Here is a 14245-nt window from a genome sequence, read left to right on the forward strand (position 1 = left end):
AAAAAGTGTCACAAAAATCATTTTTAATGGAAACCAGAGCAGTGTCTACTTCTGGGGAGAAAGAACAACTAAACTTTTTGCAAGGCTAACTTGAATTAGTGACCTCAGTAAGCAGTGCCTTGTACCTTGACTATTTTAACATCTTTTCACTGGTATTCTTACCTTGAAGGAATCATTCTTCAAATATATTTTCCCAAATAGGAGTTTTCATGCCTATTTTTTTAAAATTTAATAATAAAACTCAGAACTCTTATTCTGATAATCCTTAATGTGGTTCCAATTAAATTTCAGAACCAAATATCCTTCTACATACTTAATGACTTGGCTAAATAGGACCAAGATCCTGCATTTCAATTTTTGCCGATGTCATTAATTTCTTCTATTTTCTTGTGATCTCCTTCTGTTGGAATCTAGGCTGCCAATATCCACTAAATATTTTCATCATCATGGAAGTCTTACTCAGATCCTCTGCCAGGAGTGATAATTCTCACGGCTAACCTTAAGAGTGCTTTATTTTTTCTCTTTCATTACATTTAATATTTCCTTATTTGAATTTCAAATATTCATATGCCATCATTATCTCATCCAAGTAAACTGAAAACTCTTTAAGGGAGTTTTTATACAGGAGAAATGAAATGGTGTTTTCTAAGAGTTCCCATGGAATGGTCATGATGCTAGGGTCTTTATATATTTTACTTAAATATTTTATCTAAGTTATTTCTATCTATGGCAGAGAGTATTACTATTGTGTTACAGATAGGGAAACTGGAAACTAGAGAGAAGTAATTTGTCCAAATTCACATAACTAGGATTCAAATAAAAAACTCAGAAGACAGATCCATTTGTCTCAGAAGTCCACTACCATTTTTTATACCTTAGTGGTGAATCCAGATCAGGATTCATACACCATTCTCTTGGTTTCCAACTCTGAGTACTTCTGTATGTTTAGGACTGTCTTAGGAATGAAGAGAGAGATGATATGGTTTCTTCAAGAAGTCAAGAGCAAAGTCACAGAATGCATTGCGAATTAGAGAAATTAATTTATAGAAAATACCTCTTGCCTATTCCCTCAAGTTTTGAGGAGGAAAGGTAAGAGAGACGAACTTTGAAAAGAAATAGCAACAGTGCTCAGCAGAAGGGCAGAACTGCAAGAGGAATGGTGTTAGAGACTGGAAGTGTCCTCTGACTGAAATATTCACTTCTCTATACTGTCTGTCATTTTCTGAGCCCAAAACACCAGAGAATGGCCATATTGAGTAGTTATTACAGAAAGCATGAATGCACAGAGCAGAATGCTACAGAGCTATGGATAAGAGCTAAAAAGTCCAGTGCTAAATAGCTCATAAGTGACTAGTTTGCTTCTCTAAGCTTGGGTCCCTTCTCACTAGTAAAGTTGCATCTTTATTCATCATTCATACATTTAACCACCTAACACTCATATATATTGATTGATCCTTTGTTATGTGCCTATGACTAGCATAGGTTTAAGGGCTATGTAAAGGTCTATAAACATTATTCTTCCTTCTGAAACACTATAAAGGACTTACAAGATTTTCTACATCGACAGATATTTAGAGTCCCCAAGAAGCTCAGTCTCCAAATATTCCTTGTATAGTGAAAAGAGACATGACTTAGAATTTAGTCATTTAAAAAATGCAGTAATTTGCTCTGTAAGTCCCCAGGCACTTATAACTTTTTGAAACTCCCTCAGAATTTCAGTGCTTAAAGAACTTAGATATCAGTATCGTTTTCTGTTAGCTGAACATATTTCATGTTTCAGTATTCTAACTTTAATTACTCACGTAATAAAGTTTTGAAAATACAAGGGTTTACCCCACAGGGCAGCAGCCAGGACGTCAGGAAAGCCTTGGGCAGGCACAGTAGGGGTAGGCGCAGGTTAGAAGTCTTGGTTGGAGGTTGTTCTTTCAAGAACAGTCTGCAGCACTCACCCTGTCTAGGACCATGAGAATGCTCCACAAAAGCTCTGCAACCACCTGTCCCTTCTAGTTTGTTGATGAGGATAACAGATGTCTCTGTAAGGACTATTAGATGTCTCTTCAAGGACTATTTAGAACGGAAAAATAATCTTTCCTGGAAGTTTCTCTTTAGATGATGCAATACCTAAAAGAAAAGGGTGCATCTCACTCTTCCCTCCAAGGGACACATTAGGAGAAAAGTGTCAGCTGTAATTGTGTATTCCCCAGGGTCAGGTTTCTAAAGCTTCCTGGGATACAAAGCCTTGTCTCTCATAGTTGAGTATTAAACTGAATGCCAGCACTCTGAGTAGCTGAGGAGTTCAAAACAGACTTTAGACAGGTCTTGCTTCTCTGGAATGCACACCAGTAAATGCATTGCTTCCCTCTGTTTTTCACTATGATTTCCATTCCCACTGATAAGTGTGTACACACACACACATACACATATACAAACATATGAAATATATTATATAAAAATATATTTTTAGAAGTTTTTAAACCCATTTCATTTGATCCCTTAAAAATCTTTTTGTATCCTCAAAAATCATTAAAATCGTATGTTTTCTTTTATACTTACAATTAAAAAATATATTTGTATGAGTTATGTATTTAATAAAGAGTTATTCTCATTTTAGTAATGAGGGCTTCTGTTTAGATGTAGAGGGTAAAAGAACAAAAGTATTCTGAAAAAATTCTGAATTCCAAATAAGTTAAATGGTGCATTAAAAATATTTCAAAGTACAGATCCTCAATCAAATTTGTTAAAAAATGTTTATTTGGTTAGGATTCAAGACCAATTAATACTATTCACCATGTTATCTGATTAAAGGCAAAACTGTACAGTTGTATTAATAAATATAGAGAAAATATTTCATGTACTTTAGCCTCTATTTGTGCTTTAAAAGAAAAAAATCTTTATATACTAGCAAAAAGCAAAAATTACTTCTAATAGTAAGAAGTCAAATATTTAAAAAGTTGTAAATCATACTTAGAGATGAAATGGTTTTATTGCTCCCTTTAAAATAAAGAATAAGACAAGAATGTTCTACCACAAACACTAAAAATAAAATACAGATTTTCTTGGAAATAGTAAAACACAAATAAAACACAGCATTAAGAGTATAAGAAAGAAATAGCATTATTTAAAGATGGTATGAAATTTTATATAGAATCTTCCAGAAGAATATAAAATAAATTTTAAGAGATTTAGCAAGTAGATCAATACAAACCAATATATTTAATAATTCAACTATAATATGCCTCTAGTCAATAGAAATTATAATAAAGAGAATACCACTTGAAATATAAACAAAGCATTAAACTAGAACCTAAATAAATTGATAGATGCTGTTTTAATAAGCAGAGTGTCTCAGTAACATAAATATGCCAATCATACAAATCTATCTTTAACTTCGGTGCATTTTTCAGTCAAACTCCCATTTTGGATAGGGAAGAGAGGAAAAGATCAGGAAGATTAAAATGGTGAGGGTTTTCCAGTTGTATATCAAAGGTCATTATAAAGTGATATTATAAAATACCACTTGGAGAAAATAAATCAATGTACATGAAGAAAGAAATTGATGGGACATGAAATTTGACCTATGGTAGAGGAGATAGAGCAGATCACCAGGAAAAGAAGGTCATAGGTGAAACAATAGTCTGTAGGGAAAGAGAGCAAGCAGTGTTGTAATGGTCAATTTGAATTGTTAACTTGATTGGATTAAGAGATGCTGAGGATTATGGGTGTGCTGATGAGGGTGTGTCTAGGAATGATTGGCATGTGTGATACCCAACTGAAATGGAGACCCTCCCTAAGTGTGGGCAGCATTGTCCAATAGGATGATGGCTTGGATGGACTAAAAATTGGAAGAAAAAGGAAGTGGCAGCAGATGCAAGCTTGATTCTTCTGGAATGGGTTTCTTGATTGCTCCTGCAATTGTCTGAGGATATTGAACTTTTCCTTCTTCATTTTCCAAAGCAGACTCTGCAAGTGATTCTCTAGAAGCCTCAGGTCTCAGGCTAGGGTAGCACTGTGGACCCTCTTAGTCTGAGGCTTCAGCCTCTTAGACTACACAACTACTGATTTTCCCAGCTCTCCAGTCTGCAGAGTCATGTAAGGCCACCTAGTATGTCCTCTTTTTATAATTGTACTTACTGTTGATGCTGTTCCTCTAGAGAGCCCTGCCTAATACAGATGTTTAATAAACACTGCTGGAATTTTTCTCTTAACATATGAGGTCAAAAATAAAATAAAATTGTATCCAAACTTCATTACGTTTCCACAAAATTGACTACAGATAGTTTAAAAATTTAACATAAAAGTAAAATTTAGTATTTAGAATGAAATTTAGGAGATTTTATAAAAAGTAAAAAAAGTTATTAATTTAATGTATATATACATACCATAAGAGACTAGATTTCTATCTTCCATCAGATAAAAAATAATCAACTCAAAATGCATTGAAGACTTACATATGAGAAACAATGAAACTATTAGAAGAACAACTAGAGAAAATTATTCAGGAAACTGGAACACGCAAACATTTTTTTTTTTTTTTAGTGCAGAATTAAGGAAATAAAAGCAAAAAGACAAGTAGAATTACATCAAACAGAGAAGATCTTAAAAAAAGGAAGCAAATAACAAGAGTCAAAGAAGCAAGCTATAGAATGGTAAAAAAAAAAAAAAAAGGATTTACAAGATATAATTTGGGCAAAGGTTGATATCCACAATACATAAGTAACTACAAAATGCAAAAGCAAAAGGAATCAAACAATCATTTAAAAATCATAATAGACCTAAATAGTCATTTCTCAAAAGAAGACATAAATGACCAAAAAATACATGAAAAAAAAAAAGCTCGATATCATTAATCATCAGGGAAATGCAAATCAAAACCACAATGAAATACCATCTTGCTCTGGCAAGAATTGCTATGATCAAAAAGACTAAAGATAACACGTGCTGGTGAGGATTGTGGAGAAAGGGGGGTCCTTTTCCCACTGTTTGCAGGAATGTGAATTAGTATTACCATCATGAAAAAGAGTAAGGAGGTTCCTCAAAAAATAAAAAATAAAACTACCATAAAATCTCGATACAGTATGTTTTTTGCAAAAGGAAATAAAATCAGAATATTAAAGAGACATACACTCTTCTATGTTCACTGCAGCACTATTCACAATTGACAAGATTTCAAGTTAACTTACGTGTCCATCAACTGATGAATTCGTGAGGAAAATACAATACATATATACAATTGAATAAAAAGGAATTAAATCCTGTCATTTATTAGAACATGGATGAAATAGGAGATCCTTATGTTAAGTGAAATAAGCCGGGAACAGAAAGACTAGTACTGTATGATCTCACTCATATGTGGAATATCAAAAAGTTGATTTCAATGAAGTTCAGAGCAGAATGTTTGTTACTAGAGGCTTGGAAGAGCAAGTGGGAAGGCGGGATGGGGAAACATTTTTCAATGGGTACCAATAGGTGCTCATTGACAGAGAGGAGTAAAAAGTACTGGTGCAATATTGCACAATGATGTGACTATAGATAATAATTTTTCACTGTTTTACTCAAAAAGCCACATGGACGTATATTAAACATTTGTTAGTATGAAGAAATGATAGATGTTTGAGAAGATAGATATGTTTTACCTGATTTAAATATTATACTGTATATATATATTGACACATCACATGGCATCTCTTTACTATATACAATTTTTAGATTTTTATTCATCAACTTAAAAAGTGGAGCATATTGATTCAGAAAAAAAAAATAAGACTAGCAAATGGCCAGGAATTGACTAGGTTCTAAGAGCCAATCACGTTTATTTGATAAATTACAAAGAAAAATATATATTGTCAATATTTCTGTTCAGTTTTTTAATTGAGATATATTTATACATTAAAACATTTATGACACCGTTTGATGAGTTTCCTAAGGTATAGACATTGCCTTTTTTCCCCCAGAATATACATCTCCAGTCCTTTCTTCCCATTTTATAGAGATAACCCCTATTTTGTTTCCTATCTTATTAGATTACTGAAGATAAAATGGAATCAGAATATATACAGTCTTTTGCCTTGATTCTTTAACTCAAGAACTTAAAAAAGTTTTCATGTTGTTGTGTGAATCAGTAGTTATCCTCTGAAATTTCTAAGTAACATTGATTTTAATAGTTATTGTTACATGAATATATAACAATTTGTTTCTTTGTCTTATAGTGAGAGATATCATACTATTTAAAAATAATGCTTTTATACTTAAGGGTATCATTATTATTATTATAATTAAGGACATATTTTGTTTGCCTATGTGTTTGTATATATGCAAAACATGTAATATGTATTATACATATTTTTGCCTAATAAAAGAATATAATTTTTCATCATAAAAAGACTAATAAACTCAATGATAATAATATTGGTATCATTAATATTGCCATTCACAAATGTCACCTTAAAGTGAAGAGATAAGATACACACTAGGAGTCTACATTTGTAACATGTATACCTTGCAATGGTTACTATTCAGAATATATAAAGAGTTCCAACCAATTGATAAGAAAAAATAACAACCATTAAGAATGAAGAAAAAATATATATGGAAAATGCTCAACCTCAGTGATAAGTAGGAAAATATCCCAAAAATAGCATATTGTTTTATAATAACTAATTAGCAAAAATATGACTATACAGGATGTTAGATAAGAATAGTAAGAATTGAAAAAAAAATATATGCAAAATGGATAGCAGACAACCCTTGTGAAAAATTTGAGAGTGACAACTAAAGTTTAAGGTGCAAATATGCTACAATAAAAAAATTATGGATAATGAATGATTAAAAATTCAAATTCATATAAGATAGCAGTGATTTTTTTTTAAAGCTCCAGTAAATTACATGGCCATGAATGATTTTCAAACACATAATTGTTGAGTAATATGTCAAATATGATACTATGTAAATAGGCAAAGCTAAACAGTACTTTGTTTTTTTTTTCCTATGGAAAATGTGCCTAATAAAACAATAAGCACAAAATTCAGGTTAATGGTAATACGTAAAACGGGAGGAAACAGATTGAAAAGGAACATATAGTGGGCTTTAAAGTACTAATAATGTTCTCTCTCTTAAGTGGGGGTCACAGGTTTGACCAAAAATAAAGGTGATAAAAGAAATAGAGAAAAAAATAAAAGAATAAGATTAATTTTTGCTATAAGTAAGGAGAGGGAGAAGAAAGGCAGTAGAACAATCTCAAGGCCACAGTGAGTAGAGGAAGGGTTTATGCTTTGAGATGCACATACTGAACATATTCACAAGCTTACTAGAGGACCAGCTACAGAGAACAAACTCAAGGATACATAGATGAGTAAGATAACTGAAGAAGCTTTATCTCTGCATAAGATGAGACATGAAGCTTCAGGGCACAAGGGAAGAATGACCTTAAAGAGATGGTAGCTCTCTTTGAGAGAAACCAGAATGCAGAAGGTAGATGTGTATGGCTATAATTTGACCTATCTTTACATCACTACCTGAGTCTTAAATTTAGTTCACTCATTCATCAAATGTTTATTGAAGGTCTCTCCTTTAAATCAACTTTAAAAAAAAAAAATCTAGTCATTCAGAATCAAGAGTCATCTCTCTTCCCACTCCTTTCTTTTTATTATACATCTTCACATCCTAAAAGATTTTATTGTTTTTTAAAATTTCAATCATATTTTCAAATTTCTATTTTCTTTCCATATCCTCTGCTATTACTCCATTTGATATGTAATACTTCATGCCTGTTTTTTTTAAAGAAATAAATTTAAGTGTTTTTTGTTTTTCTTTGGCTTTACCCAGTTGAAGTTAAATATTAGGTACAATTTTTAAAAAGAGGAAAAAACAAACAAACAAAAACCAGGAAAATATTTCTTTTTTTGTATTCTTCACCCATCATATGAAGGGCTTTTCCAACCCCAGGTGTCTCTATGAGCTAGTTCATGTCTGCTCATCAATAATTTTTCATACAATGGAGGAAGTTCATCCTCAATCCTTTCTTGACCTCAGTGCCTTGGGGATATCTGCTCTGGGACCACCGAAGCCTGTGAAATCTTATGGGAGCGCTTCCCTCCTGTCACTACTGCTGATGGCCCCGTGGCCCCTGGATCCTTCTGTAGTTCTACTAAGCTGTATCAGGCTGAATCTTTTATACAAGACCTTTGGGTTGTGCTGTGTTCTGCAGCTGTTTTATTGACAAATGGAGAAAATCCTTTGGTCTTAGAACCACATTTTGGTTGTTGATGATTCTTTTCTTTCTTATCTTTCCCCCATCTCTGTTTATATGGCACTTTGTAATAAAAACAATTTTTTCATCCCTTTGGTGGAAAGGAAAACCAAGTATCTCTTTGCATCTGATTTCTATTCTGACTTATAAAGTAGCTTCTTATAGATGTGTGGACCTAATGAAGGGGGAGTGTGGCAAAAAGTATTCTCTAATTAAGCCCACGGGGCCTGCCTTGCTTGCCTTAGGCACTGGGGAAGATGCTTCAGAAGACAGCTTTTCTCCATTGGGCTCTTCCCAGAGGGACCCAGAGTTGTGGTTGTGGTTATAACCTTCCTACTTGTTGGACTGCAGAACAGTCTATTGGGGAAGCAGTTTTCTGGAAGAGGTAGGTATGTGATGAAAGGTGGGTTCTGCACTTTGGGTATACACACACACACACACACACACTGTGTGTGTGTGTGTGTGTGTATATATATATATATATATATATATATATAGAGAGAGAGAGAGAGAGAGAGAGAGAGAGAGAGAGAGACAGATATATTTACTTTTGAACTTAAAAAAATACTTTGTAGAAACTATGTTAAATTTTCAAAACACATTAGGCAGGAGGAAGTGCCATAGCTCAGGGATTGGGGTGATACGTTTGTAACACAGAAGTAGAGAGAATCATAAAATTAATTCCTGGAGAAATTATCTTTTAAATTTTTATCTGGGTTATTAACTCTATGATTCTTCTTTCCTTTAATAATTTCTAGGTTAAATTCTAATGCAAGATGCTTCCATTTTGTATAGAGGAGTCAGGAAAGTTCCTTAAGAATAAAGGAATGCCAAATAACCAATGGAGCTTACTAGCTGAGATTCTGGGCTATCTATTTCCCATGAAATATGAGTCCTATTAGGTGTATTTTAGTTTGCAAGCATCTATATCAAATTGTCTTCCTCTATGCATCTTTTTTTCCCCCATCTCTGTTTATATGGCACTCTGTAATAAAAAACAATTTTTTCATCCCTTTGGTGGAAAGGAAAACCACGTATCTCTTTGCATCTGATTTCTATCCTGACTTAGTCCCTAAAAATCTGTCAAGTTTTCCTTTTTCCAGATTTCAATTTTCTAATATCAAAGTGTACTCGGTATAGGGCATGAGGCTAGTTTCCTGTTTATTTCCCAACTGCCTCAGAAAAAGGAGAAAAGAATGACTATAGGTGTATTATTGTCTGTCATAATAGGAAGATGTACTGAGGTTAAACTTACCCTAAAATACAATATAAGGTCATATTATTAATCATGCTTAGTAGTTCAGATTTGATTTAGAAACCTTCAGAGAGCCAATACGTGAATAAGGTTTTCAGACATTGAATCAACAACCTCTCATTTTAGAAATATTAGTTCAGTACCTGAGTGATAATAAACTGGAGTGAGGCAAGTTTGAAAACAATGAGTCCAGGTAAGAGTAATTAATACAAGAAACAATCATACCAAAACTTATTTTTTCTTATGAATATCTATTTTTAAAGTGGAAATTTTATAAAAGAAATGCAAATATTAAATAAATACAAATTTTATTAAAGAAATACTGTTGTAGTGAGTTTGAAGAAGCAGGTTTTTCATATATATATATATATATATATTTGTATTCTAGTGATTCTGCACTGCACACATCTCTCCTGCGGGGATATTTAACAACTTGTAGAGCTATATTAGTTGTCTTCACTAGGATGGGGACCTGATCTACTGACATTTATGGGGTTGAGAGAGGTGCTGCTCAATGTCCTGTAATACAAAGGACTACTTCTTCTCTTCTCCCGGTAAAGAGTCATCTGGTTTAAAATATTAACAGTGCCAAACCTGAAAAAAGGTGATGTATGTTAGTTAATGAACTCTGTAGTGTGCGTGCAGATGAGGATATTTGAAGCTCCTGCCAAACCTGCCTCTGGATATGAATTGCTTATTAAAATCTTGCAAAGGTCCACAAACTACTCTTAGAATGTGATTTCTAGATTAGTTTATTTCAAGCATTAACTAACCCCACTTACATTGTAGATTAGATTAAGTTGCATACACAGATAATATCCCATGGGTCTATGCTCTCACTTTTTAAGGTAAGTTATATTCTAACTAATATTCCATTGAATATCTTTATACATCACTTTTTTTTAGTACAGTGTATTGAACCCAGGTGTGCACAACCACCAATGCACATATGCAGCCCTTTTAATTTTATATTTAGAGACACAGTTGTACATCATTATTATATGTAATTTTTGTTTAGACCACACAGTGAAAGGCAGGCTCTCAACAGTTTTAAGGCTCTCAATTAAAACTGCCAGTTGGCCACTCAGAAGCATTTATACCAATTTACATGTCTAAATGGCCAACTGTTGCTTAACAGAATAGTTGATAACATAATATGTCATTACTAAAAAAGCATTGGCAAATTTGACAGAATTCCATTATAATTTGCAAAACAACTGATGAGAAAATGTTTTTTTTTTTTTTCAATAGCTAATTTCAAAGCTGTTCAACTCGCTTAAAAGGAATTTCTATTTGTTCTTTGAATATACTTAGAATTCTGTGTTTTATTCCATCAGCCCACAAGGGAAACCACTGAAAATATGGACCAGGAGAATCAGACAATGGTGACCGAATTTTACTTCTCTGATTTCCCTCCGTTTGAGAAAGGCAGCCTCTTATTCTTCATCCTTTTGCTCTTTATTTACATGTTCATTATCGTTGGAAATTTCATAATCTTCTTGGCTGTCAGGCTAGATGTCCACCTGCACAATCCCATGTACAATTTCATCAGCATCTTCTCCTTCCTGGAGATTTGGTACACCACGGTGACCATTCCCAAAATGCTCTCCAACCTGGTCAGTGAACAGAAGACCATCACGTTGATTGGCTGCCTCTTGCAGATGTATTTTTTCCATTCACTCGGGGTCACAGAAGGTCTCATCCTCACAGTGATGGCCATCGACAGGTACGTGGCCATCTGTAACCCCCTCCGCTATGCAGTCATTATGACCCCTAGGCTCTGCATCCAGCTGTCTTCTGGCTCCTGCATCTTTGGCTTCCTTATGTTGCTGCCGGAGATTGTGTGGATTTCTACTCTTCCCTTCTGTGGTCCCAACCAAATCCATCAACTCTTCTGTGACTTTGAGCCTGTGCTGAGCTTGGCTTGTACAGACACTTCCATGATTCTGGTTGAAGATGTGATCCATGCTATCTCCATCCTCACCTCCATTTCTGTGATCACCCTTTCCTATTTAAGAATCATCACTGTGATTCTGAGGATTCCCTCGGGAGAGAGCCGTCGCAAGGCTTTCTCCACTTGTGCAGCCCACGTTACCATTTTCTTGCTGTTTTTTGGCAGTGTGACACTCATGTACCTGCGCTTCTCTGTCACATTCCCACCACTAATGGACAAAGCCATTGCATTGATGTTTGCTGTCCTTGCCCCATTTTTCAACCCAATAATCTATAGTTTGAGGAACAAAGACATGAAAGAAGCTATTGAAAAAATGTTCTGTTCTCAAAAGATGTTCAGTGTCTCTGGGAACTAGTGGGAATTCACTCAGATCTGTTCAGAAAAATCATCTACATAAGTTCAAAATGCTAGCAAGTTGGTTTCTAAAATTACTGTAGATTTTTAGTGCATGTTTTGTTTTTATGTTGCTGACTGGGTATTCTTTCCAATTTTCCAACTTAAGAACTATTGTTGGATCTAATAGAGGAAGTCTCCTGCAGATGTACCTCTCCTTTTATCATTCACAGATTATAATGGATATTTGCTCTGCTTTGCAACCACAAATAGTGTAGTGTCATCTTTTAGGAGTCAATGAAGATTCCTGGCCTAAGCAATAATCATATGAATCTCTTTTGCACTCTTTCATCCTGTTTATTGTTGTGAATATAGGTTCTTTTTGTTTCACTTAAAAAATGTTAATGAGATGTACATCAATTTTTTGCTTGGGAAAGAAGTCTGCCTTCCTAACATTCAGCCCAGAGATCTTTATTCCTCTGAATTCTGAGATAACACCAATGATTATTCGGTGCATGGTGTCATTGACTTTGTGACGTTTGCATCATGTTGCTTTTATTAAGACCTTGTGGGTTAACTTTCACATTGTTTTAAAGGTCCAAAACAAACATTCTTGGACATTTTAAGATCAAACACACACATACACACACACACACACACCACACTTGAGACCAAAAAAATAAATATACAATTACACAAAGATATACAGTTATAATTTGGTATTTTAAAATACTCTTATCAGTACACTTACCAATGTCCTCTGCTATGTTTTATGTTAAAATGTCTTGCCAGGTTCATACCTCAATGTCTTTGTTCTCATTATATTTCAGCTTTGGAATGTTTGTTTCTTTCTTTTCTGCTTTGTGACCTGTACTGATCTATTAAAAAAGTTCACACACATTTAATTTTTGGTGATACATGTGTGTGCCTTCCTCTCCTGAAACACCAGTAGTAGTTTTGGGGCCTGAGTAAACTGCCTAGCTCCTGAGGATAGAAGAACAAAGACTCAGGGCAATTTCCAGAGGTATCATAGGATTCAGCTAGAGGTGTGGGGAGAAGAACGAGGTTTCAAGAATGGATATCAGTAGTATTTGACCCAAGAATACCTCAGTCTGCTGCAGTCAGTCATGTAGGTAAATCTTTGGACTCACTTAGGAGTATTTATGTGGAAGAAATTCCTGACTCCCAATTTCATTTAGCTTTTGACTCTGTTTCATGACTCTGTTTCACTCTTAAAAAATAAAATTTTTTCCTCCATCATTATGGACATTTTGATACACATAAGTAAACACTGTGATGAAGAAAATCATATAAATTTCTTTTTCTCATAATTTAAATTTTATAACACTTTTAACCCTTATAGTGTGAAAATTATAAAAGATGGCAGACCCCAAACCATTTCCACGTTTCAATACTGTGATTAAATAGTAAGATTTTTACTTAAAGTAGCCTTAAATGTGTACATTTTTTACTATAAATTTGATCTCCATGAAATTGATTTTAAAAATTCAAAACTAATTACAAATATGACTAGAATTACAAAGTAGAGAGTTAGTATGGTGGTCCATGCGTATAAGCCCAGGGACTCAGGAGGCTGATGCAGGAAGGTGACAGGCAAATTAGACCCTGTCTCAAAATGAAAAATAGAATGGATGTAGCACAGTGATGAAGCACACCTGGGTTCAATCCTTAGTACTGGAAAAAAAATTACAAAGAAGAGCTGGACAAATTATTTTAATTACAATATACAAATATTAAATTTAAATATTTAAGCACTAATATTAAATGTTAGCACTAACTATTTCTAAGTTAGCTCTAAAATCATGTTGAGTTTAAAAAATGCTAACCCACTGAGAAAGTAATCCCATGACTCATTTTTAAAATTCATGCAGCGAGTATATACTAAGGCTAATATGCCAGGTATTATTTTAGGTGCTTAAAAATACTACTTGTCTTTATTTACCTGATACTTGGGGGGGGGGTATTTGGAATAAGCTAAAATATTATAAGATTACCAATTGCACAAACTTATGTTCTGTAGGAAACAGAAAATGAGAAGTAGGAAACAGAAAATGAGTAGATGTAGGAAATTAGGAAATAGCAAAGAAAATATAGGAAAGTGAGGAACTAGAGTAGGTAGAGAATCATAATTTTAAATAGATTAATTCATTTGGACCTCATTGAGAAGGCCACATTTGAACAAAGATTGGAAGAGAAAAGCTAGCCATAAGGATACATGGAGGGAAAAAAAAATCCAGGAAACAATAAAAAATTGGGGAAAATTTCCCTATGGTGAACAGCACTTGGATTGTTTATGACATCAAGGTGTCCACTGTGGATGACATGGAGTGTAAATGGGTATGAAAAACTAGAAGATGAGTTTAAGGGAATAAAAGGGAAAGGGATAAGGGTTAGATTCTCTTAATCTGAGAATTTAGGTGCCATTGGAGAGCTTGAG

At 33.9% G+C, this 14245-nt stretch overlaps 1 protein-coding gene across 1 annotated transcript; it reads left to right on the forward strand.

Annotated features, from left to right (window-relative positions):
• The first annotated feature begins 10855 nt into the window (after positions 1–10855).
• On the forward strand, positions 10856–11809 carry LOC114104630 (olfactory receptor 6K3). The gene has a single exon (XM_027950840.2). The coding sequence runs from the start codon at positions 10862–10864 to the stop codon at positions 11807–11809; it is 948 nt and encodes a 315-aa protein (XP_027806641.2). The 5' UTR covers positions 10856–10861.
• The last annotated feature ends 2436 nt before the right edge of the window (positions 11810–14245 follow it).

The sequence above is a fragment of the Marmota flaviventris genome, chromosome 10, assembly GCF_047511675.1.
Source record: "Marmota flaviventris isolate mMarFla1 chromosome 10, mMarFla1.hap1, whole genome shotgun sequence".
NCBI lineage: Eukaryota > Metazoa > Chordata > Mammalia > Rodentia > Sciuridae > Marmota > Marmota flaviventris.

Coding starts and splice junctions, on each gene's coding strand:
- LOC114104630 (XM_027950840.2), top strand. CDS start 10,862: ATGGACCAGGAGAATCAGACAATGGTGACCGAATTTTACTTCTCTGAT.